This window comes from Marmota monax, unplaced genomic scaffold, assembly GCF_021218885.2.
Source record: "Marmota monax isolate L192 unplaced genomic scaffold, Marmota_monax_Labrador192_F-V1.1 WCK01_AAM20220418_F8-fsc00106, whole genome shotgun sequence".
NCBI classification, from domain to species: Eukaryota; Metazoa; Chordata; class Mammalia; order Rodentia; family Sciuridae; genus Marmota; species Marmota monax.
In genome coordinates, this window is record NW_026695218.1 from 7,339,714 (window position 1) to 7,365,164 (window position 25,451).

General features: G+C 51.8%; 1 protein-coding gene across 3 annotated transcripts in view; it reads left to right on the forward strand.

Moving 5' to 3' along the window:
* Positions 1–413: 413 nt before the first annotated feature.
* Rab11fip5 (RAB11 family interacting protein 5) overlaps positions 414–25,451 on the forward strand; it is a 36,053-nt gene continuing 11,015 nt past the window's right edge. The window contains exons 1-3 of one of the 3 annotated variants that reach the window (XM_046432373.2): positions 414–1,005; positions 21,677–22,110; positions 22,242–22,938. In XM_046432373.2, the coding sequence (XP_046288329.1) occupies positions 578–1,005; positions 21,677–22,110; positions 22,242–22,938 (1,559 nt within the window). In that variant the 5' untranslated portion in view covers positions 414–577. The remainder of the gene's footprint in view (positions 1,006–21,676; positions 22,111–22,241; positions 22,939–25,451) is intronic. The other 2 variants (XM_058575135.1, XM_046432374.2) reach the window with 2 other exon arrangements.

Consider the following 25,451-nt stretch of genomic DNA (forward strand, 5'->3'; position numbering starts at 1 on the left):
CATCCCAGGAGGGTGGGCCAGGACCACTTCAAGGCAAGGACTTCCCGGGGCAGGAGGAAGATTTGGGATTGGCCGGGAGGCACAGAGCGGGCATTTCGTTTAGACCGGCGGGCGTAGCGCTCACCCGGAGCGAGGCGGGGTGGCGCCGGGTGCCCCCGGCCCGGGCGGGGCCAGCGCGGGAGCCCCGCCCACCTCTGCAGAGGCCACGAGCCCCGCCCCGGGCCCGCGTCGCCCCGCCCCCTCCTGCTTCTGGCAGGTCTGCGGCGGCCTGGGAGCGAGCCGCGCCCCCGCAGCACTGCCGCACCGCCACGCGGGTCGCGGCCGCGGGCCGCGGGCCACGGGGCGGGGCCGGGGGCGGGGCCGGGGGCGGGGCGCTGACGTCGCAGCGCGGCCGGCGGCTGGGGAGGCGGGGAGGTGGCGGCCGGTGGGCCCAGCCCAGCCCGCAGCTGCGGCGGTCCGGTGTGAGGGCGGCGGCGAGCGGGCTCCTGACCGCCCTCTGCCGCTGTCAAGTTTGTCACTTGGTCCCCGCGTCTGCGCCGGGTTCGGCCAGCCTTCCCCCGCCGCCGCTTCCCCCGCCATGGCCCTGGTGCGGGACGCCGAGCCGGTGGTGGGGCCCTCCCGCTGGCTGCCCACGCACGTCCAGGTGACGGTGCTGCGGGCCCGCGGGCTGCGTGGCAAGAGCTCGGCCGGCAGCACCAGCGACGCGTACACGGTGATTCAGGTGGGCCGCGAGAAGTACAGCACGTCGGTGGTGGAGAAGACGCAGGGCTGCCCGGAATGGCGCGAGGAGTGCTCCTTCGAGCTGCCGCCCGGCGCCCTGGACGGCCTGCTCCGGGCGCAGGAGGCCGACGCGGGCCCGTCGCCCTGGGTCACGGGCTCAAACGCCGCCTGCGAGCTGGTGCTCACCACCATGCATCGCTCGCTCATCGGCGTCGACAAATTTCTGGGCCAGGCCACGGTGGCGCTGGACGAAGTCTTTGGTGCAGGCCGCGCCCAACACACGCAGTGAGTGGGGGGCGCAGAAACGGTTGAAGGCCTCACCGGGTGGGGCTGGTGGGAGATCAGGACCCCGAATCTCAGCGGGGCAGTGAGCCCCTTGCCTCGCGCTCAAAGGTGTAAACCGACAGATAAGTTGGTTTTTCGCATTTTGGAGTCCTCTCCCGGTTTCTCAAACAGACGCTGGTGGGCTCTGGGAGGCCAGGGGAGTTTGAGTGGTGGCCAAGCACTAGCAGTAGATTGTCAAGTAAAGTTAGGAGTGGAATCCTGAGGCTTTGGGCTGGGAAATCAAAAAGGGAAATCTTAAGGCCTCGGGGCCTGTCTCTCTTTCCATGGAGAGGAAGGGAACTGCAGTCACTGCTCTGCCCTGTGGGGGAAGGAACGTGAGAGGCGTCCCACCTGAACCTCGAGATTGCTCAGGACATCTGCCCTCCACTGTCTAGTGTCGTTTGCAGTCCCAGTGTCCAGGGTCCCTGGCCTGAGGACTCGAGGAGCCCCTAAGAAAGGAAACACTTAGGTCAGCTTTCAAGTGGCCTGCCTGCTGCCCTGCCCAGGTGGAGTCAGTGGTGGTTAGTGCACAGCAGGAGCTCTCTCCCAGGCGCTTAGCTTGAGAAGGGCCAGTGGGTTTTTTAATAATTTATTTTGACAGCATTTAGCTTCCCCTGGGTTAAGATCAAGGCTTCAGTCTTGTAGCTTCATTTCCTGTTTTGGGCTTGGGCAGGATCTGGAAGCCAGTCCTCAGGGCGGACCACCTGCTGTGGATCACTGAGTGGTTAACTTGTCTGACCTGGGAGGGGAGGGGAAGAGGATGGGAACTGGGGTGTGTCCTAGGTGGGGACTAGTGGTCTCCAAAGTTTTGCCCAGGGGAATGGCTCCCACTTAGTAAACCTAGGAAGGGCTGCCAGAGGAGAGGAATGAGCCTCCAGCTTGGTGCAGAACCAGATGAGAGCAGAATTTGAGTAGAAAAGGGTCTGACCTTGAACATTTTTTAAAATGTGGCTAGAGAAGGGCCTTCCTGGCTGGCTGAAGCCTGGTGTGGGAAGTGGGTTAGCATGGGGCAGGTTCCAGGCAAGCCTGTGACCTGACTCCATCTCCCCCTCCTCTGGCCTTCTCCCCTCCTTTCCTATGACTTGTTGTTCAGTTGCTTGGTGTGGGATCATGTGGTATAGCTTGGCCCTTGTTTTGTTTTTTTCCTCCCTCTTTCTGTGCTCTCCTTCTTTCCTGGCTCAGGGAACCCAAAGGGGTGGGTGTGGGGTGAAATGCTCTCTCCTGGATTTCTTACCGCTTTCTTTTTCAGAAGAGGTATCTGTCTCCAGTGTACCTCTTCCCCCTCCCACTACTCAGCTACTCTGGCCAGGCTGGTGGATGACTTATCTGCTGTGTGTTGGGGGTTGGAGGGAGGGGAGCAGACCAATTAAAAAAAAAAAAGACAGGGAGGAGCATCTTTGATTCCCCCCTGCCCCCAGTTCCTGCCCTTGCTTTCCTCTTGGCCTCTGGATCTTAGCTGAGCCGGCCCAGCCTGAAGGTCCAGGTGGGCCTGTTTTCAGCCAAGAACAATGCTGGGAGAATTTGACTTACCACCCCTTGATCTGAACAAGAGCCTTAATTTACTTTATAGAAGTTGTCTTTTCCACCAGATCATTCCACATCCACCTGGCTGTCCTTCCTCTGATGCATTGACCTGGGCTATTTATAGAGCTTGGAGTTGGCAGGAGTGGGTCAGGATACTTAGGGTGGGCAAAGGGAAACTCCATGAAATTGGCCTCTAGCTTACTGCACCCAACTTCATGTCCATTGACCCAGGGTGAAGGCTGCCACCCCTACTCAGTCCCCACCTCTGGCTCTAATGGCCACTCCTAGTGGCATATCTTGACCCTGGTATGGGATGCTAAGACAGTGAGTCTGCACATTGCCCAGTAGGAAGAGGGCTAGGTGGAGACCAGGGTGTACCTTCCTCAGCTTTGCATAATGGTGGAAAAGAACATCCACATGTAGCTGTGATGGTTTTAGGAAGGTCCTGTGTCACTGACAGCCTAGGGAAGGGCAGGCTCTTGGTTAAGAGGAGATGGCTGTGTAGTTGTACCAAACAGATCCCAGTGTCAAGCCTGTCACCTTGTGGCAAGTTAGGTAAACTCCTGGTGCCTCAGTTTTCTCATCTGTGAAATGGGGATAATTGACTCCTTCTGAGGGCTGTGTGAGGAGTGAAATGAGAATGCAAGCAAAGCTTTTAGTGCAGTCCCTGGGCATGCTAGGGAGGTCAGTGGACACCAGTAATCATGGAGGGAAGTTTTGGTAACTGTGTCCAGTAGTACTAGTCTGGAAGACCTTCCCTGCTCTGGAAGAACTTGTCGTACGGGGAAGATAATCAAGACCTTAGAGTCTGGAAAAGCTTCAGGACCACTGTCGTGGGTGACAGGAATATGAGTTTCTAATGGAATGTCCTGACTCTGTGGCCTTCTGCCATGAGAACTAGGGCTGGGCATGTGGTCCTAAGCCAGGCTCAGATTAGCCTGTGGCTTTGCAGCCCTCCCTCATGACCTTGTCTGGAGCTGCCCCTGCCCTGGGTGGAATGCAGGACAGCACCGTGCTGAGAGACCTGGAGACAGGGTTTTATTCCCAGTTCTGTGACTAGTGGACAGGTTTCTTGATCTGTTTCCTCATTTCTTAAAAGATCACAATAATCATCAGTTATAGATTGAATAAGATACCACCTCTGAAAACCTCAGTATGGTTCCTGACACATAGAAGCTTTCAAATTGTTAGTGTTGGTTTGCTCTGGAGCACTGGTTCTAGGTGCCCCAGTAGTCCCTGAAAGTCCTTTGTCAGTGGGACCCTCTTTGAGATGAAGGTTTTCACTAGATTTTTTTCCAAATAATTGAACAGGAAGTTCTCAAAATAAAACTTAACGTGGTACACAAGGATACTTGATTAGAACATCTTCTCCTCTACAGAATTGTGTGTGGACCATCATGGTTCTGCTGGGTTTGACAATCCCAAGAGATGCTTCTCTGCTAGTGGTGGGTGGGTTGGGAAGACCTGCTCTTGACCTTCTGGGAGCCTTGGTTTATGTGTATTTGGCAGGGAAAGGGCAGGTCCTCTCAGGAAATCCATTCCACAGTAGTGAACCTATACTCCCAAAGATACTGATCAGCTTCCCCCTGACCCAAATGTGGAGTAAAATGGTCCCAGCCATTAGACCTAGAGTGTGGAGGCCTATTGGGTCAATAATTATGGGCTGGTCCCTTGGAAAAGCCAAAGCTATGGGTTTGATTTGGTTTGGGATTAGTTGTCTTTTTTCATCACAAAGACTAAAAATCTGTGTGGCTATCCAGGTTGCTAATTGTGATGTGGCCCCTGGAAGGCTCTGTCAACCCTTTGTGCAGACAGTGCCATTGGGGATTTTTTGGGGCGAGGGAAAGCTCAGGGGTCATGGTGATCTGAGACCTCTTTGAAAAGGCTGGTTTTGTGAATCCTGGGAAGCACCTGAGGGGAAATGCAGTTCGTTGGCCCAAGGGTGGGAGTTGTTTGAGGGCTTCTTTCTTTCCCTTGGGCTTTCTTTCCCGATGGGCTGCGTGTAACTATAGTGAGCAGATGATGCCTGACCTGCAGCCTTCCCTCCACTGTTTTTCAGGTGTGAGTCTGTTGTTCAGGAAGCAGCTAAGGCCACTCAGGTCCCTGGCTTTGGCTCTTGGTCCAACCCCAGGCCTGGAATCCAGGCCGTGGGGCTTCTAGGGAAGGGTGTGGCTGCACTCTAGCCAGTCGTTAGGACGCACAGGCATCTCTCTTGGTTGTGGGCCACTTTTATTTGGGGTGGCTTGAGCAGCAGCTTCTGGGAGTGGGGAGGGGTAGGAAGTGTGACTCCTCTGTCGGTCTGGGCAGCTCCTTCTTGCTGGCACAGCAGCTTCCGCTTCTCTCTGCATCTGCCCTTGGCCCTGAGCCCTGGGTGGGAACTGGGAGGCTACCAGGGGCCTGTGGTCAGCCTCATCTCTGCCCCGCTCCCCTGTCCCTGTAGACAGCTGGGGAGGAGGCACCATTCTAGGCAACCTTGAGAGCTGTCCTCTTTTTTTTTTTTGGTGGCAGCTGCCTGTCCCTCTTGTTATTGTTGCCACCCTGATGTGTGACGCTCTTCTGCTCTTCTCATTGCTAAACTGCTGGTCTGGCCTTGTCCAGATGTTTCCCCTGCCCTTCCCACTGTGCTCCAGGACAGATGATTAACACAGTGACAGAAACTGTGGTGACTCTGAGGAAATCAGTCATCTTTTTCAAAACTCTGCAGAATGCGGTAGCTCTTCTCCACAGCCAAGCAGTAAAAATGTGTCCACAACTTGGGTCCTCCATGTTCCTGGCAGTCTGGTCACTTTATTCTTTCTCTGTTGGCCTCAGGCTGTTTCTTCTTTCAGGATTTAAAGGGGGCTTGGCTCTGGGACATGTGGAAACTGAGGCTGGAGGAGGAGAGGAGAGGACAGTGCCCTCAGCTACTCAGCAGTTAGTAGAGGGTAGAGGGGACGGCTCTGTGTGGCTCCTCTCTCTCCCTCTCTCTCTTTTGGTACTGGAGATTTGACCCAGGGGCATATTACCACTGAGCTACATTCCCCACTCCTTTTTATTGTTTATTTTGGTACTGGGGATTGAACTCGGGGGCACTTGATCACTGAGCCACATCCACAGCCCTATTTTTTTGTAATTTATTTAGAGACAGGATATCACTGAGTTGCTTAGCACCTCATTTTTGCTGAGGCTAGCTTTGATCTTGTGATCCTCCTGTCTCAGCCTCCTGAGCTGCTGGGATTGCAGGCATGTGCCACTGTGCCTGGTAAACTAATTTTTACTTTGAGACAGGGTCTCGCTGAGTTGTGTAGCGCCTTGATAAGTTGCTGAGGCTGGCTTTGAACTTGTGATCCTCCTGCCTCAGCCTCTTGGGCTGCTGGGATGACAGGCGTGCACCACCACACCCAGCTCTGTGTGGATGCTGTTAAACCCAGCAGCCTGCAGAGCTGTAGGATTTGGGGTGAAGAAGAGATGGCTTTGGGCCCTTGTGTTCATTCCAAAGTTCCTGTGGATAAGCTGGTGGGGTTTTGCTGAGATAGGGATATTGCTGCTGGGAAAGGGGAGGGGACGTTGGGGCTCTCTGCAAGACTTGGCAGAGCAGAAGCGTTTCCAGAGGCATTTCTGGAGTACTTAGGTAAAGACCGGAAGTGAACCCCTGGTGGGGGAGGGGTTCCAGAGGAAAGGAGGCCATGGACATCCCTCTAAATTTTTGGGAAGTGTCATATCCAATAACAGTATTTTGGGATGAAAGTACATCTCTGGAGATGTTCAGAGTAGACAGGTCACTGGGGTAGGCTGTGGTCGGGGGAAGGCCTCCTGAAGAGGACTGCACCAAAGGTCTATTGGGTGGCCATTGGAGAATCCATCTGTCATCCCAGCCTTTTGAATCCCCACACTTGGAGCATCATGCACTCTTGTTTTGGTGGTTTATTATTGTTACCCTGTTGGTCTTGTGAATCATCATGAACCTCTTTCTAGGTGTTGGCCCTATCCTAACGACTTGATTTCTGTTAACTCACCTCAAGTCCTTGAGGTGTAAGTGCTGTCACTATGCTTAATAACCAAGGAAATATTGGCATAGAGAGGTCAAGTGACTTTTCTAAAGGCACACAGCACATGGCAGAGTTGGGATGTGCACCCAGGCAGTCTGGCCTCAGAGTCTATGCTCCTGACCATGACATGTGCTGCTCATTGTCTTCCACTGTCTCTCTCTTGATTCCACTCTTCACAGGGCCAGGTGTTCAGCAGCTGCCCTGCTGAGGTCTCTCTCCCTCCCTGATATATGTCTGGGGTTAGCTTTTGGGATTCATAAGTGAGACCTATTTCTTCCTGGTGAGCTCTGGGTTTATTGGAACAAGCATGTTTGGTATGTCCCTCTAGCCTGGTCATATCTGTTCTAGAGGATGGGGGTGTTGCCTGCCATTAGATGTCTCTGAGGGGTGGGGTGAAGCCTTGGAAGCTGTGCCTCACCCTGGGTGCTCCCCATTCCAGGGCTTGGGGCATCAGCACATAGAAGACTTCCTGACCTTTCCCAGGGTGTCACGTGCTTGCTTTACCTGACTGAACACTCCTAGCCCTTTGGTCCCTCCTCCTATAGCGATGTAGTCATTTCCTATATATTTTTCTTTTGGTTCAACATCTAAAAAGCCATTACTGGGCAACTGCTGTAACCAATGCTGGGAGAAAGCAGGGAAAGAAAATGGATAGCCCTTCCCCTAGAAATACAAAAATGTGTTTGGAGCAACACTCATGTGGAGGATAATGAGCCCACAGAGAAGCATATAAAAAATCTGAGAGAAGAATATGGTTGAGATAAGGGGGAGCTCATCAGGGTTGGAGGGATTTGCGTGGGTTTTGGGGGGGAGGCTGGGTCTTGAATGGCAGGTGTGGCCTGACTGGGGGACTTGGTATGTTGGAGGCAGGGAAACTGCCCCTCTAAAAGGAGAGGTGGTGTGGTGGGACTGGCCCAGGAGAGGTGGCAAGTGGGGAGCCAAGTTTAGTTTTCTTTGTGCTTCTCTCAAGCAAAAATAGCCTGGCTTTCTTTACTTTTTATTTTTGAGTAGTTCAGCTGGTTCAAAATTCTAAAGGTACAGAAGGGAACACCTTGCCCCCATCTTGAGTTACCTAGTTCCTCTCTTCAGAAGCAGCCAACACTGCCAACACTCCGGAATCCAACATTATTTTATGCATATATAAGCAGATGCATTGTGTGTTTTCCTCTCCCCCTCCCTCTTTGTATGTCCAAGTGCAACATTCCCAGCACACAGTTATGTGCTATGATTGGCCACTTTCCCACACAGGGATATTTATTGTTCATTTCTACCTGGGATTTGAACTGAGACCCAGAGGAGGAGACAGCCATCACTATGTTCTGTCTTTCCTGACCCAGGGCTGCTGTTTAAGGTGACTATGAGGTTAGGAGCCACGGGGGGCAAGTGGGGGAGGATGCATTATGTAGAATTCTTCCTTCTTCCCCAAGCTTCTGAAGATCCCCTGGAAGAGGGCATCTTGTTGCTTCTTTTCTTCCTCGTGGACAGGGTCATTGCTGTTTGGCTTGGACAACCTGGCTCCTGGAGGGCTGATGACAGCCTGTAAAAGGCCTGGGATAGACAGTAAACCCAAATCTTTATGTGTGGCTTGGCCTACTTTTCAGAGTACTTTCCCAGCATCACCTCATTTTGTTCTTCCCTAAGGGCAGCAGGCAGAGTGACCCCCATTTTCCTGGGCATGGGAGTCTGGGGTCTCAGGAGATAGAATGACCTGTCCAAGGTTACAGGACTTGTTTGATTAGTAGCTGGATTCCAGCCTGTACCTTTCCCCTGGGTTGTTCTGTTGGCCTTACATACTTTCTGTTGCTGTCTGGTGGTTAGACTTGCCTCCTGGCATTTTTATAGCTTTTTCTCATGTGGGTGAGCACGAGGCCTCTGGCCCCTTCTGAGGCAAGCTGACAGTGACAGACCTTTGGAGCCTCCAGCAGGAGGGTGAGGATTAGAGAAAATGTTTATGCTTAGGAGGGAGGGAGGCTGGACCTGGCTGGGGTCTGAGGTGGGGGGATGAGGCAGGGCTACCCAATGAATGATGGTATGGGCTCCCTCTGAGGGTTGTCGGTGCCAGGCTTGGTGTGGTGCCAGAAGAGGTGATAAGATCATCTTTGGGCTCGATAAGAGGCGTATCCTGTCCTGCGATTACGTCTGGCTTGCAGTTTTACTGTAGATAGCAAGTTGGAGTGGGTTAGGTTGTGGGTGTTGGGAGACACGGTTTGGCCTGAGGCCCCCACACCTCCTGTCTGCTGGAGTGTGAGACAGACTGCTTGGGTGGGGATTTGGAGAGGAGAGAAGGCATGGGAATGGAGGGGACTCTGGATAAAGGAATTTCTATTTGTCTCTCTAAACTCTGAATATACAACAGTTCTAGTTGGCGCTTCTCCCTGTCTATGTTATCACCCCCATTTTGCGGAGGTGAAACGGCTTGTTTAAAGCCACTTAATGAATGCCAAGACTAGAACCAGGCCTCCTATTTTCCAGTCCACTGGGGTTTTCCCACAATGCCCTTGAAATAATTTTTTTTTCATTTTATTTCTGAGACAGAAGCCAAGTCCTGCCAGTTACGGTGTTAGGAGGTTCCCCAGCCCCTTCTTCTCATTGAGACAGGCCTAGATGCATTGCCCAGACTGGCCTCAAACATCTATGCTCAAGCCATCCTCTGCCTCAGCCTCCCAAGTATATGGGACTCTGGACATACACTGCCACTCTTGGCTAGAAGATGTTCTATATCTTGGGCCTTGTCCTGAGTTGTGAGACATAAAAGGTAAATATTGGTCTCTGGTTTCAGTAGCAGTGAGTCCCGGGTGGAGTGGCTCTGCCACAGGCAGCTGTAGGGACACCAAAGAGAGGCATCCAAGGGGGGCCTTCTGACCCTCCTGACATCCCTGTTGCCCCTGACCTAGATCAGGATTTTTTTTTTTTAATTTATAGACTGTTAGCTGCTGTTGCCTTTTTAAAACCAGAGTGCCCATTTATTAATTTATGATCAGAAATTGCTGCTGTGGCATAAGGGAGTTACTCGGGTCATTCTGGCTTGGGTCTTCCTGGGTTGTACCAGCTCCACCCTGGCCTCCCGGCCTCACCTTGCTGCCCTGCCCTTTCCCTGCTGATCCTCACTTTTCCTACAGCATGGTGTCCTTCAGCTCCCGTCCTTGTGCTGTACCTTGTAGCACTCTTCAGGTTCCAGAGTAGAGTCACAGTGTGATATTGGAGACTAACTTCCATCTGCCCCAAAGCACCTTTCTGCCCACATTTGCACACCCAGTCCTGCCATCTGCATATTCTGTGCCTCTCACCTGGAATGTCTCCCTAACGCCTCCTTGCTTTTTCCCTACCTGCTGTTCAAGGACCCCTGTAAATGGCATGTCCTATATACCCCCTTACAAGATCACCCTGCCACTCCCTTTTAACCTTCTGTGAACTGTGGGGTTGACCACTCTGTTTCTTTTTCGTGTAACTGTCTTATTTCCTCACAAGATGTAAATGTCCCAAGGACACTGTGTTTTTGTTCCTGGAAAATCCTTGGGGAATTTGGGAATGGAGGACTGGGTGAGGCCTCCTTTGGTTTTGGATGGAATTTCACTGGCAGATTCCTGTGCCCCTAGGAGGGATGAGTGCTGGTGGTGTTGGTGTCAGGCTGGGCTGTCAGGCTCTCATGGGCCTGGCCTGTGCTGGGCAGTGGGCAGGTGGGGCTGCGAAGCTCACAGGGGAGCCTAAGGCTTGGGAGTGAGGAGCAGGATCAGGAGTGGGGTGCAGGACGTAGCACAAGGAGGAAAGGCCTGCATCCTGGCCCAAGGCTAATCCCCAGCTTCACAGAGGTCCTTGCAAGCCCACCATTGTTCCCTAGCGGGACCAAGAGGAGAGTATGCTCTCCAGCTGTCTCCATGATTCAGGCACTTTGTTAAAAAAAACATAACCATAATGTCATCATCACACAAAACCGGCAGTTCCTTAATAATCATCTAATATCCAATCCACTTTCAAATTCCCTCAGTATCAAAAATCTCTCTTCATGGATGGTTTGTTGAGTCAGGTTCCCAATAGGTCCTTGGGTTGTATGTCTCCTCAGCATATGTCTCCCCACCATTCCAGCTCCTGTTTCTTTGTTTCACAGCATTGGCTGGCATGGGAACTGGGCCCTTGTCCTTGAGAATGTCACACATTAGAGATGGATTCCTCATCATGCCTTCACCTTAATTTTCTGTTTTGTGAACTCTAGATCTCCCAGCACGAGTCCTTCCCAGGTGGGCTGTGACTGCATCACTGACAAGGAACCCAGAGTAAGCCCTGGATCTTGGCTGTTGGCCCGGCCCAGCCAGTTGCGAAGGTCCCCCAGAAACCTCCCCCTGTGGTTCTAGTGTCACTGGTGATGGCTGCCTGATCTCCAGTTCTGGTTCTCTGTGGGAGGAGCCCCCTGTAAGGAAGGACTCCACTTGGCTCCCTAGTCTCCCTGCTGTAGGAGTGGCAGGCTGGCACAGCTCAGCACCAGCAGGAATGGGATTCTTGGCTGTTGATTCTCATTTTGGGGATGACTTTCAAATTAAAATCCATCCTGCCTCACGATACTGTCTTGGCACCAGTCATTGAAGGCTGCAGGCCTTTTGAAGACGTATTCTCATCTACATGACATTGCTTGAAATGGCTGACTGCTGGCCAGGAGTGGCATCTGGGGCAGGCCACATAAGGCAGATGTCTTGGTATGTTGCCTAACATCTGCATTTTGAGGCACAGACCTTCTCGCTCTGGAACTCTGCAATCTCCTATTTATGTCAACTCTAGGGAGGGAAGTTGGAGAGTGGGGCTGGGAAAGAACTGTCAATGTTTTCCTTCTTCGAATAGCACCTGACTTCCCTTGACGAAGATTCTCATGGCAGCACAAGGGTAGCCCGATTGTGGGCATCTTGGCTTCCTTTGCCTCCGGGTGGGGTTTGACTCCTCCATCTGTCAGCTTTGCAGACCCTTGTCCCCTGTGTGGAGGTGGGTGTTATTTTAGTTAAGGTCTGTCTTTGAAGAGGCAGGAGCAGTGAGCAGCCATGAGAAGCTGCAGACCTGATGTGTGCGGCCTCAGCCTCAGCAGGTGAAGCTTAGATGAAGACAACCCCCAGGAATTTAAAGTTTGTGGGTTGAGGGCAAGATCAAAATAAGCTCCTGCTCCCTAGCTGGCAGGTGCCCTGCTGATTTGTTTCTCCAGAGTCATCTCTTTTGGCATGAGGCTCTTTGAGGGTCAGCCTCAGCACCGTGCGGCTTGCTGCTCACCAGGTCCTATGTGCCCTTGGGTAGGAAATGGAAGCAGCACATGGCCTCTGCTTTGAGCCCTCAGCCTGGGTGCCTGATCTAACCTGTGCTGAGCTGGCCCCCTCCCCACTTGAGAGTGGACCTTCTCAGCTGTCTGTGCCGTGGTCCCCTTTAGCATCTGTTGAAGTCCACAGGCCTCTCCCTAGAATAAGGTCTCTAAATAGAATTACAAAGTACACCAAAGATATTGAAGTAAATTTATCAATATGTTAAGACATTTGCTAGAGAAATGTACTTTATTACTGTTTTAAATAATGTGATCTAGTTGTCTAATAACTTTACAATTCAAAGTAACGAATACAAATACTTTGTGACATCTGCAATAGCTGTAATTCCATATGAAAATGGAATGTCTGGGTGACAAGCTTGTAGGTACTGCTACTATACTGTTACTGTTGCAGAAACTTACTGTCAATCGGCAAGCTAAATTTCAGTTAGAGATTAGGGGAAGTAAAGATGTAACTTTATTCCTAATACACATCCCTGCCCTAGAGAAATGAGATGACTTTGGATTCTTTGGTTGAGCAGAGATGCTGGGGTTCTGGGTCTGGGGCTGTGTATATGCTGTACTTGAAGAGGGAGGCAGTGATGAAGGCCCAGGGCTCTGGAGCCAAGGAGCCTGCTTTCAAGTCCTGGCTGTCCTGCTTCCTGAACAGCACGTGACTTACCTTTGTGAACTTCTCTGCACCTTAGTGTCCACATCTGCCAAACATGATAGCTGACACTTCTGTGCTGGCCCTGAGAGCTCCACCCATAATCCTGTGAATACTCGGAGAAGGGATGTCTCTTACCCCTGCTTTATAAATAGGTGAGGAACCCAAGACTTAGAGAGGTCAGTTAGCCTGCCCACCGAGCTCATGGTGAGTGACGGGCTAGGGCTGAAGCCCAGGCAGCCTGGCTCCCCAGTGCATGTTTCTGGCCACTCTTAGATCTTGCCTCTCATCCTGACCTCCGAAGGTTGTTCATGGAATTAAGTAGGATGTGAATTGTAATTTGGTGTGTCAAGGGTTTCGTATGGTATGTAGCTCACAAGTGCTGAGTGAGTGGTTGTGGTTGGTAATGGTGATAAGACCAGTGGCCTTTCAAGGCCATGTGGTGGGTTGGTGTGTGATCAGTACCCAGGCCTCCTCCACCCCCATGGCTGAGCACTTCCCAGGTCTGTTGATGAGATCTTAGCTTGGAGATGGGGGCTGAGGAGGGGTCTCACAGTTAGAGAAGGGCCTGTTTTGAAACTCACCACCCTCCTTAAGCCTGATTTCCGTGGCTTCTTCCCTCTGGAGGCTTCTGTCTAGGGGGACAGTGGACAAGGGAGGGCCCTATGCTCTGTGGGAGGTCTTGCTCTCATGGAGGAGACCCTGGGTGTGTCATGAAAGGAACAATTAGAGAGCACTTGGGAACAGGTACAAACATGTTCCTTTAAGTTCTTAATTTGTTAGTTTATTGAACAAATATTTGAGTGTCCCCTGTTAAGTGTTAGACATGCAAAGTTAAGCAGAAGAAATCTCCTGCCTATGGAGCAGGAGAGGTCAGGTGTGTGCACGGTCCTCATTTTGCTGTGGGGAGTGCGTCCATGGGTGCTCACATGGGGTCAGGGTGAGGTAAGTACAATGAAGAAATAAAATAAGGTGGAAGTGTGGTTGTAGTTGGGCTACTCAGGGAAGGCTGAGGAGGTGCGACTGAAGGGAGACCTGCTGGGAGGGAGTGAGCAATTGCAAGGTTTGGGCCTGTATTTCAGACAGAAGAAACAACACATGCAGAGGCTTTAAGATGGGACACGCCTCGTGGGCTCAGGGACTCCAGGAGAGGGCCGCTATGGCCTGAGTGGAATGAGAAATACAGAGAGTCATGAGTTGAGACCTAAAAAGACCTAAAAGTGCTGAGGGGTGCAGTGTGAGGTGCTCTGATTGTCTTTTCTGAGTGGACGCTTGGGCAGCAGGGTGGTGGGTAGGCAGGGAGTTAGAATGCTAGGAGGGTGGTGGTGGGGTGGGCTGCAGGGAGACAGTGCAGAGAGCGGTTGAATTCTGGAGATGATTTTCAGGTACAGCTAACAGTTTTTGTTTTTGCAGTACTGGGGATTGACTTCAGGGTGCTCTACCACTGAGCTACACCCCAGCCCTTTGTATACATGTGTATTTTTTTTTTTTTTACAATAAATCTCTTTCTTTTTTTAGAATATTTTTTGTAGTTGTTGATAGACCTTTATTTTATTTATTCATATGTGGTGCTGGGAATCCAACCAGTGCCTCACACATGCTAGGCAAGTGCACTACCGCTGAGCCACAGTCCCAGTCCCCCAGCCCTTTATATTTTATCTTGGGATAGCGGTTGCTAAATTGCTGAGGCTGAACTTGAACTTGTGATCCTCCTGCTTCTGCCTTCCCAGTAACTGGGATTACAGGCTTGGGCCACTTGTACCCAACCAGTTCAAAGTTTTGATTTGGGTGTGAGGGGGAAACAAAAAGAAACAAAGCTGGTTCCTTGGTTTGGGGTCTGGAATAAGTGGTGGGTGAGGGCTTAGAAAGAGGCACTATTATTTGGGTCTGAATATTGGACTAAGAAGTGGGGGGTGCATCAGGTGTGTTCAGATCAGTAGCTGCAGTGCCTCATAGCCCCCTCCCTGCTCTCTGACAGGATTCACCTGGCACTTGCATGGGTGTTTTTGGCAGCTGCAAGGTTGGCTCTCCTTGGGTGTTAGGCTTCCCTAATTATGTCATGTGACATCTGTTAGTCCAGCTGTGTTTCCTGAGAAATGGGTGGGGAACTGGGTATGAGGCCCTGGGAACCCTGTGGACAGGAATAAATACTAGGGCTATAATCTTGGTAACAGTTGAGCACCGTTGTTACCTTCCCACTCTCAATCCCGCTTTTGTCCCGCTTGTGGGGTATGTGGGGGGGAGTCTGAGGGCTGAGTCCCAAGTCCACCCCTGGGCCTGTTGAACTTTGACAAGCAGACAGGCTTGGGCGAGGAGTTTAAGTTGAGGAGGAGGCCCTTTAAGGGCTTTCCTTTCACATTCCTAGGAATTCTGGGGCAGATTGGCCTGCTCTTGACAAAGTTTTGGGGGGTTGGGGATAGGACAAACTTGGATCATGCCAACTTTTTGAAGTGGAGGGTCTGGCCTTCACACCCATCCCAGTGCCCCTTCTGGGGTCTGTGATGAATATCCAGGCCCTTTCCAGCCTCTGGGTCTCATGGCACTCAGAGGCAGGGGTACTTATATTCACCTTTCTGAGTGATGCTACATCTTAAAAGGACATGGACATGGAGTCGGGCATCGTCCATGTCCAAATTCTGACTTACTAGCTGTGTTAGCATTTTTTTGCTATGACCAAAATATCTGACAACAACAACTTAGAGGAGGGAAAGTTTATTTATTTTGACTCACAGTTTTAGATGTCCCAGTCCATTGCTCTGGGCCCAAGGTGAGGAGGAACACCATGGTCAAAGGGTACAGTGGAGTAAAGCTTCTCAACTCATGGAATCAGGGAGGCAAAAGGAGCCTCTTCCCAGTGACACACATCCCTCAGCCATACCCCACCTGTTATTACCCAGTCAGTCCATTCAAACTAGGATGATCTGATTAGGTTACAGTTTTCATAATCTGATCACTCCACCTCTGAATACTCCTGCATCAACACAGGAGCTTTTAGGGGAAGCCTCATATCCAAACCATAATTTTGGCTATTTGACCCTGGGCAAGTTAAAACCTTCTCACAGCTTAGTTTCTTCATCTACAAAATGGGTATAGTGGATCCCATACCCTGCAGGTATCCTGGACTGTGGGTAGTAAGAGAGGTACAGAGCTGGGTGCATAGTGAGCATCCAGTAAGATTAGCTCTGGTTATTTTCTAGCCCCATTATGTGCATCCCTCCACTTGGTGTGATCCATAGGAAGCAGCAGTGTGGGCATTCCTGGGAGCTGGGCAGAAATGGAGCCTCTCAGGCTCTGTCAAGGGCATCAGAGCCTGCATTTTCATAAGACCCATTGGTTATTTTGCAGTTTGAGAAGTGTTGATACATTTCTCCTGAAGAGCAGCATCTGCAACATTTTCAGGTGCAAGGAATTTTCTCTTACTCTCCCTTGCCTCTTGATGCCCATCATGTCTTGGCTACAGAGACACAAGGGACAAGACTCAGCTAATCCTCATCTTTATCAAAATGCTGTGCACTGAGCAGCTGCTGCCTGGGTCTTGGAGAGTCAGGTGTCCCAGATGGGGTGAGAGTTGGGGTGTGTGCATATGGGCGGAGCGGTTTGGTACCTGCAGTGAAGGATGTGCAGGTTGGTGATTGCATGTTGTAAGGACTGGGAACCTGGGCTTTGAGAACCCAGTGGATGTGAGGGGAATTTTACTAGGGCAGAATCACTGTCCTTCCCCATGTCTTGGTGAGATTGTCATTTCAGAAGTGGTTTTGTGGAAATGAGGCCTACTTCCTCATAGCACTCTTAATTTACACAGTGCTTAATTATGCCTGACCCTCTCCGTGTCTTTTACTGGCAGATTGCTTCCTCCTGGGGAGAGATGAGTGTTTTTAGGTTCAGTTCTCTCAGAAGCAGCATATTCTAGGGACTTGGGAAGGCAAGCCTTAGATGGGCACAAAGTGTCACTGGTTTCTCCTGGGTTCCACCAGAATGTCCTTGAGGATAAAGCCAGGTGGAGGGAATGTTGATCTCTGACCTGTGAAATGATGTAGAGCAGACAGGGGCCATCCCACTGTGGTTCCCACATGTCATTGAGGAGCCCCTTGCTCTAAAAAATGTAGATTTCCAGACTGGACCTTATTGTTCAGTAAGTTTTGGCATGCGTGTATGCGTCTGATACGTGGCAGGTTGGGGGTCTCTGAAGACAAGAGCTCTGTCCTGTGAGCCACCATCTTTTAGTAGTTGTATATTTGGGTCTTGGTCAAATCCTGATTGATTTTTGGCTGGGTCTCAGCCCTGGATGGGCGAAAGGGATCAGGCCTCAGCTTGGAATTTGTGGTTCCCAGGGCTGTGATGGCCCAGCCAGGCTCTGGTGAGTGGGCATGAGGGAAGGAACAGGTTTCTTCAGCGAAGAAACCAGGAGGCTGTTTCTTGTCCCATAGGACCATCTCCCCTGTTGCCAGGCCTGGGGGACAAGGGTGGTGTTTGTTAAAGGAACTGGCAAATTGTCTTGAAGGCCAGGCACAGTGCTCAGAGTTAGGAATCAAGAACCAGAGTCCGAAGGCTGTCGAGAGAAGACAGAACTGACTGGGAAGTGTTGGCAGCTGGAAGCCAGCTTCTGAGAGAGCAGTGAGGAGTGAATTGCTGAGGGGGCCTAAGAGCTCATGGGTTCTACCTTGCTTTTTTCCCTTACTTTGGAGCTGTGGGACCACAGTTCAGCTGGGGAGAAACACCCCAGGAGCCTGGGAATTGGATGGTCATGGAGCAGAGTACTGCCCAATCTGGTTGAAGGGTGAATTGGGTTCAGAGTGTCTGGCCTGGTCAGAAAGTGGAGGGATTGGATCAGGCCAGTGGGGTCGTAGCTAAGAGCTTCCCAGAGGATGAGAACTTGATGGCACAGGACCTGTTGTCACATTCCCTGCAGAAGCCTCAGGGATAAACTGTTAGGAGCCTGGAGCTCATTTGCTCTTGGGTCAGCTGGGGGTGGGACATTGAAAGGATAGTCTCCAGCTGCCCATCCTCGTCCCCAAGGTTTATAGCTCCCTAGCCTCCAGGGGACTGGGTGCTACTGTGCCTGGCAGGGTGGAGGGAATGTTGATCTCTGACCTGTGAAATGATGTAGAGCAGATAGGGGCCATCCCACTGTGGTTCCCACATGTCATTGAGGAGCCCCTTGCTCTAAAAAATGTAGATTTCCAGACTGGACCTTATAGTTCAGTAAGTCTTGGCGTGTGTGCGTGCGTGCGTGCGTCTGATACATGGAAGGTTGGGGGTCTCTGAAGACAAGGGCTCTGTCCTGGGAGCCACCATCTTCTAGTAGTTGTATATTGAGGTAGGTTGGGAGGCTTTCTGGTCCACAAAGAAGGAAGCAGGAGCTTTGGTCGTGGTGGGGGGTGGGCCTCATCTAGGAGCGTTTGGCTGTGCGGCCTTGCCACCTCAGCCTGAGGAGGTCACACTTCTGCTCTGGCCAAGTCCTCTGGGAGCCTGAGGTGCCTGGCAGGGTTCCTTTCAGTCCCACTTGGACTGGTGGGCAGAGGGAAGGTTGGGAGGCAGAGGGGTCGAGACATCCTCACTCTGTTCTGAGGAGAACCTTTTCGCCTTCCTGACCTCCCTAAATAGCAGGTCCAGAGAAAAAGCCGAATTCCTAGGGAAATTCGAAGAGAAAGTGAAGTGACCACACAGGGTAGGGCGGAGGATCCTTGGGGAGAGGCCTGAGCCTCAGCCTGGGCTGATGATCCCCCTGCCTTCACCTGGGTGAGGGAGAGCAGAGTGGCCTGTCCTGTGGCCCATAGTAGGTGTTCCTTATAAAAATTTTGAACAAGACAGAAATAGCCAATGTAGGAAGTGATAGTTCCCTGCAGCCTCACACCTGGGAGGTAACCACTGTTTTGGCTGTGTGTGTGGAATGTGACCAGCTAGGGCTGAGTGCCCTGACCTTCATGTCCCAGCAGAGGATATCTGTTACTGATTCCAGTTACTCAGGGGGCCTTGGCTAAATTGGGACTGGAGTCCATAAACTCCTTTTGCCTCACTTCCCAGTGTCTTCCTGGGCTAAATGTGGCCCATTCCACATCTGGGGAAAGTGACTGGAATGTGGTCTTTAAAGATTTAAGGGTCTGGCCAAGGGCAGGCATTGGGTTGAGAGGGCAGGAGGAGGCAGAGGCAGCTAGTGGGTCTTACCCCTAAAGTCGCCCCAGACATCCTCACACGCTGTCCTTCAGTTTGGCTCTCTTGTCGTGTACTCCTGCCCCTGTGTATCTGGACTCCCAAGAGGCGCATGCTCTTTGAGCATGGAGCTCTACCTTTCCTGCTGCACCACTGTTTTCTGGTCTGGCCTGGCCTTCCCAGAAGCTGGGAAGGAAAACCAGCAGCCCATACTCACTCTGTGCAGGCCATCAAGTGTGTCCCAAGGAGGGGACAGAGAGTAGCTCAAGATGAGCACCTGAAGGTTCAGTCACAATAACTCTTCGTAAGGGAGGCAATTTGGAAGTGCTCTTGGGACAGCCTTAAAAAAAAGTGTTAAACAACAACAAAGAAATTGCCAGCACTACCAAGTCTGTGCCATCCATGACTTAATTCTGGATATTTGGATGTGTAGGGATTTTTCATACAAAGGACTCTGCTCTCAACCCCCTATGTCCTGCAGAAGCTCAGGGAGCTGAGGACTGTACAGTAGGTGGATCCCAAAGAGGAATGGCTACCATACTGCTACTGAGGAGTGTGTGTGCATCAAGGGACTTCGAGCCCTTTGATGATCAAACTGACCACAGTTGCTAGACCTTATTTTGCCTTCATGCTTGATGGGCTGGGTCTAGAACTCTAGGTAGGTGGAAAGCTTTCTGTCGGGCACTTGGAGGTGTACTTCATACAATGCCCAGTGTGGCTAGCAAGGACTGGACACTTTTCATTCCTGGCGCATGATCCTATTTCCCCTCGGTGGAGGCCTTTAGGATTTCCTTTTCAGGCCTGGTGTTCAGAAATCTCACAGTGAAAGCTGAGCACACCGGTGCACGCTTACAATTCCAGCTATTTGGGAGGCTGAGGCAGGAGGATTTCAAGTTTGAGCTCAGCCTGGGCACATAATGAGGCCTTATCAAAAAGAAAGGAAAGGGAAAAGGGATCTCAGTGACACTGAGGGCATGGGTCTATTTTATTCATTGTGCTGCATACTTGGGGAGCATTTGTACCGGCACTGATATTCATGTTCAGGAAAGCTTTCTTGTATTATTTCTTTCATAGTTCATTTTTACTTTCTCTATTCTACTTTAAATTGATTAAAGTTTTTTTTAAAGAGAGAGAGAGAGAGAATTTTAATATATATATATATTTTTTTAAGTTTTCGGCGGACACAACATCTTCGTTTGTATGTGGTGCTGAGGATCGAACCTGGGCCACACGCATGCCAGGCGAGCGCGCCACCGCTTGAGCCACATCCCCAGCCAGATTAGAATTTTTTTTTAATATAGAACAGTTTTAGGTTTACCAAAAAAATGAGTAGAAAGTATGTGAGTCCCATACACCCCTACAGCCCCCATTATTTCCTTCCCGTCTACCCCAAGAGTCTCCAATTATTTCCTGTCTTATTAATGTCTTACCATAGTGTAGCAGGTTTGCTACGAATGATGGGCCAACATCAGGACATTGTTATTACCTAGAGTCTACAGTTTACCTCAGGGTTCACTCTTCATGTAGTGTACAGTCTGTGGGGTCTGACAAATGTAAAATGACATGTGTTCACCATGATAGTGTCCTTCAGGATTGATCCACTGCCCTAAATATAAAAAGCCCCAGTGCTCTCCCTCTTCATCCCTTCCTCCCTTCCTCTAAGTTGCTGGTAAACACTGATCTTTTTATTATTTCTGTAGTTTTGCCTTTCCAGAATGTCGTAGTGGAATCATATAAGACTTTTCAAACTGGCTTCTTTTACTTACACATTTAAAATTCTTCCATGAAACAAACAAAAACAAACAAACAAAAACCCAAATAAATAAATAATCTTTCCATGTTTTTTCATGGCTCAACAGCTCATTCCTTTTTATCATTGCATAACATTCCACTGTCTGGATGTACCAGTTTGTTTATCTATTCACCTACTGAAGGGCATCTTGGCAGTTTTCATGTTTTGGCAGTTTTATAACTAGAGGTGCCATAAACATTTGTGAGCAGGTCTTTCTGTGGGCATAGGTTTTCACCTTGGTAGGGTAAATACCAAGGAATGCAATTACTCCTTGTATGGCAAGAGTATGTTTAGCTTTCTAAGAAGCTCCCAAGCCACCACTCTCAGCCTCTTCTACAGTAGGGTAGACTCCCCTCACTCTGCACCAAGGTCATGTGTGTTGGGGTCTCCCTTTTTGTCTCCCTGGGAAGTGGAAAGTAGAAAGAACATGGGCTTCCCTGGGATGAAAACCTGACTTGGAGTCTCCCCTCTCCCGTCTGCTTCCTACTTTACCGCAGTATCACTCTCCCGAGCTGTAGACCGGGGTGGTGTCCGCTCCCCAGGAGCTGCTCATGAGGTGTGAATGGGAGTGAGGTATGACATCCATGTGGCTTGGCAAGTGAGTGTTCCTCCTCCCTGGGTCCATTGCTTCAGGCCTCTTGCTGTTCTTTCTGCCCTTCCATCTCTCAGAGGTGTTCCTGGCAGGACTTGGGGTGAGTCAGTGTGTGGGTGAGGGGTGTGTGTGCACTGGCATTCCCGTGTTCCTGGCCCTGGGCCTCTTGAGTGAGCTGTTCTTTTCTGAGAGCTAAGAGTAGTTCTTTGGCTGGGACTAGCCAGAGGAGATGATGTGAACCAGAGGAAGTGTGGGCCTGGATAAATGGCAGTCCCTCCCAGATCCAGCCTCACCCCTCTGGGCCTCAGAGTTTCAGAGGGGCATGGGACAGCATGGGTCTCTGAGCAGAGGGGAAGGTGCTGGCGGGAGGGGCATGGCATGGCAACCAGTGCCCTGCTTGAGTGCACCCAAGGACCTTCCCCCACTCAGGATGTGGTTCTCTTCCATGGGAAACGTTTGGGAGTTTCTTAGCTGTGTGGCTTGGCAGCCTGGGCTGGCATGTCAGAGCAGGAGTCTGTGGGGAGGCTCTGTGAGGTGCCTGGCACTGGGGGGAGCCAGGTGCATTGAGCCTGTGACCAAAGCTCTGCCCATCCCCCCATTCTCATAGATGGTATAAGCTGCATTCCAAGACGGGCAAGAAGGAGAAGGAACGCGGAGAGATCCAAGTCACCATCCAGTTCACTCGCAACAACTTGAGTGCCAGCATGTTTGACCTGTCCATGAAGGACAAGCCACGGTCTCCCTTCAGCAAGCTCAAGGACAAGATGAAGGGCAAGAAGAAGTTTGATCTGGAATCTTCTTCTGCCATCCTCCCAAGCAGTGCCCTCGAGGATCCAGAGCTGGGCAGCCTGGGCAAGATGGGCAAAGCTAAAGGCTTTTTCCTCCGAAACAAGCTGCGCAAGTCATCCCTGACCCAGTCCAATACCTCACTGGGCTCAGACAGCACCTTGTCCTCGGCCAGCGGGAGCCTGGCCTACCAGGGCCCTGGTGCCGAGCTTCTCACCCGCTCTCCCAGCCGCAGCAGCTGGCTGTCCACTGAGGGTGAGGGAGCTGGGGCCACATGCCCTGGGGAAGGGAGGGGGAGGGCAGGCTCTCCCCCTGGTAAGGAAGACCTGGGGCTGGGAAATGGGGCTCCCTTCCCTGTGCTAACTACAGTTATGTCTCCTTTTCAGGCAGGGATTCCACACAGTCTCCCAAGCTGCTCTCTCACAAGAGGACCTACAGCGATGAGGCTAGCCAGATGCGTGTGGCACCTCCCCGGGCCCTTCTCGACCTCCAGGGCCACCTTGATGCTGCCTCCCGCTCTTCCCTCTGTGTCAATGGGAGCCACATCTACAATGAGGAGCCCCAGGCCCCCTTGCGGCACCGCAGTTCCATCTCAGGCCCATTCCCACCCTCCAGCTCCCTCCCTGGTGTCTCTTCCCGGCCCTCTGAGGAGGTGCCTCGGTCCTCGGAGGACTCCTGGGGCAGAAGCAGCCGTGGCACCAGCAGCTCGGAGGTGGCGCCTGGACAAGAGGACTTGGGCACTCAAGCCAAAGTATTGGCCACTGGGGCTAGCCATTCTGGAGACGTGGAAGGGGTCCGGCATCCAGAAGGAAAGCCGGTCCAGGTTGCCACACCGATGGTGGCCTCCTCTGAGGCTGTGGTAGAGAAGGAGGGAGCTCGAAAGGAAGAGCGGAAGCCCCGGATGGGCCTCTTCCACCACCACCAGGGGCTGAGTCGGAGTGAGCTGGGACGCCGCAGCTCTGTGGGGGAAAAGGGAGGTCCTGCCCTGGGGGCCTCCCCCCACCACTCATCCAGTGGGGAGGAAAAGACCAAGAGTAGCTGGTTTGGCCTGAGAGAAGCCAAGGAACCAACTCATAAACCCAGGTACGTCCTTAGCAAGACTAGCTTTGCTCCTTGGGGAGGATGCTGAGGTGTTTGCTGCCTGGGACCTGGGGCAGGACCAGGGAGCAAACGTGACCCTCGGGCAGGCTGCTGGCTTCGCATGGTTAAGTGGGGGTACCCTGTTTCCTTAAGCTAAGGCTCGTTCTGTGCACGTGGACACAGGTAAGTTGCAAGATCACAGTGTCCTGCGGGTCCTGTCAGTGGAGGTTGTCCTTTGTCCCTGCTGCCTGAGTTAGCATGCCCAGTTCCTGAGGGAGGGACAGATAGGAGAAAATCAAGAAGGGGTTATCTTTAATAGATTCTTGGCTTCCTTACCTCTCCACCTCTTGCCCGTTAATCTCAAGGTGAGAAAGCCTTAGCAAGTAGTGAGGTGGGAACAGGGGACACCTCACCTTTGCTGAAGCTAGATGACTTCACTTCAGCTGCCCTGCTGGCTCTGGGACCTCTTCCTGCTAAGGAATAGGGGTCAAACAATTGTTGCTTTTGCTTCTCCTTACTCCCAGTTGTTTCCTAGCCTGGCAAGAGGCCATGGTAGCTTTCCTGAAATATATAGTCCCCCAGCCCCCGCCTCCTGGGCTCAGGCCCTTTCTAGTGTCTGGTGGTCTTGAAGTATAGCACTGTTGGAAGTGCTGATCACAGTTACTGATCACAGTTACTGTCTTTTGAATGTGACAAGTTCCACAGCTTGGTCCCCAGGCAGAAACCTGACCTCTACCCTGGCCCCTTTGTGGCCCCCTTGCCTTGAGCCAGGGGAGGCTGCTGCATTGTTTGGCAGGTCCAGGGAGGAACTTCAGATGTAGGTCACAGAAGCCTGTGTTCCCCTTCCCAAGGGCCTGGACCTGCCTGGATGGCAGCATAAGTAGCAGCCCTAGCCAGTGTGGAAGGCCGGTTGTTTCAGTCCCTCAGCAAGCCTGCCCTCCCCTCTGGATGGATGTAGGGACACGTGGGAATACTGGGCCAGTGGTGAAGGGTCAAGAGATAGAGGAGAGGGAGGACCCTGCACCTGTTCTTCAACAGAGGGGCGAGGAATCCTATAGTCCTGCTTTTTCTCTTTCCTTTGGAAATTGAGTCTGCTGAGAGGAGGAGGGGGTGAGGTACAGGGCCTTCCTGGGTTGGGGCCAGGCCAGATGGTGGTCCTCTTTAGAGGTTCATATGCAAGGGGTGTTGGGGCTGGATTAGTCTCAGGGTGATGCTGCCCTTTGCCTCCCCTGCTTAGTACAGCTGGTCCTGTGCCTTCTTCCCAGCCCCTACCCACCAATGCCTAGGAGATTGCTGGCCATCTGTAGCCTAGGGGACTCTTGGGAAGAATTGGGTAGGTCTTTGCCAGGTTGCCAGACTGAGCCTGGTGGTCCTATAACAACCAGAGGTACCAGAGGTGGTGGGCAGGGCATTTGCTGGGAGGAGCTGGGGGCATGGGGCAGAAGGGCACAAACTTTAGGATCAGTGCTATTGTCTGTAGAGGATCTGGATCTTTTTCAGGGCACGTTGGATACTCTTGTATCTCTGTGAGATTGTTTGTAGGTGAGAACTCAGGCTTTGGGCTCAGACTCTTGCAGACTGACTGAGAATGATATTGGGCGGTTGTTATCTTCTGGGCTCCCTCCAGTCTCCATTTTCCTTTTGTGTCCCCATGTCTTTTAATGGCCTTTCAGAGTCTGGAGAATTTGGGTCGCTAATGGATGTAAGGAAGCTGAGGTTCTGCTCACAGTTGAATCATGAGCCTTGTTCCCAGTAGGCTGGAGGGTTCCCAGGGATCCCTGTCTTCCCTGGATCATTAGCAGGTAGCAGCTACAGGGTAGGTCCTGGTGGTACATCTAGGTAGGGTGGGAGGAACTATTCTGGTTAAGTGCCTGGCCTGGAGCAGCACCCTGCCTCATATGCCTTACAGGGAAGGGAAACCTGGCCTGTAAGAAATGGTTTTTGTCTCTGACTTGGAATGGTTGCTTAGGGCTTCTGAGGAGACAGTGAGAGGTGGGACAGTTCACAGCAGCCATAGGCTGTAGGCTAGACTCAGAACTGTAGTAGCTGAATGCAGCTGCAGGATCTCCAGCTGGAACATGAGGAGCCTGTCTGTAGGCCTAGGGTTTGGGGTGCTTCTGCCCTTGGGGCTATTGTAGATTTCTGGGTGTTCCTCTCTAGCCAGGGCAATGGCGCCCTCTAGTGCTTCCATGTGGCATCAGTGCCCTATGGAGCGGCCTGAAGCTGAATGTCCGCTTGCACTGTTGTTGCCAAACACAGGTTGATAGAGAAGGAATGGAGGCCGGAGGAGCAGAGAAGGTCCTTCTGACGTGACCCTAGTCTGCTGGTCTGGGGCTGTTACTCTGGGCCCCTGCTTGTGTGGAGGAGGGACAGTGAGAGGTAGTTGAGACTGACTCCCATCTGGGTCGTAGAATTTATCAGTGTTCTCTGACCCTGCTGTAAGTCATTTGTGCTGAGCAATTTAGTGTGTGCTTGAGGGCAGGCAGCAGCCGCTCATGTTAACCTGTCAATGCCAG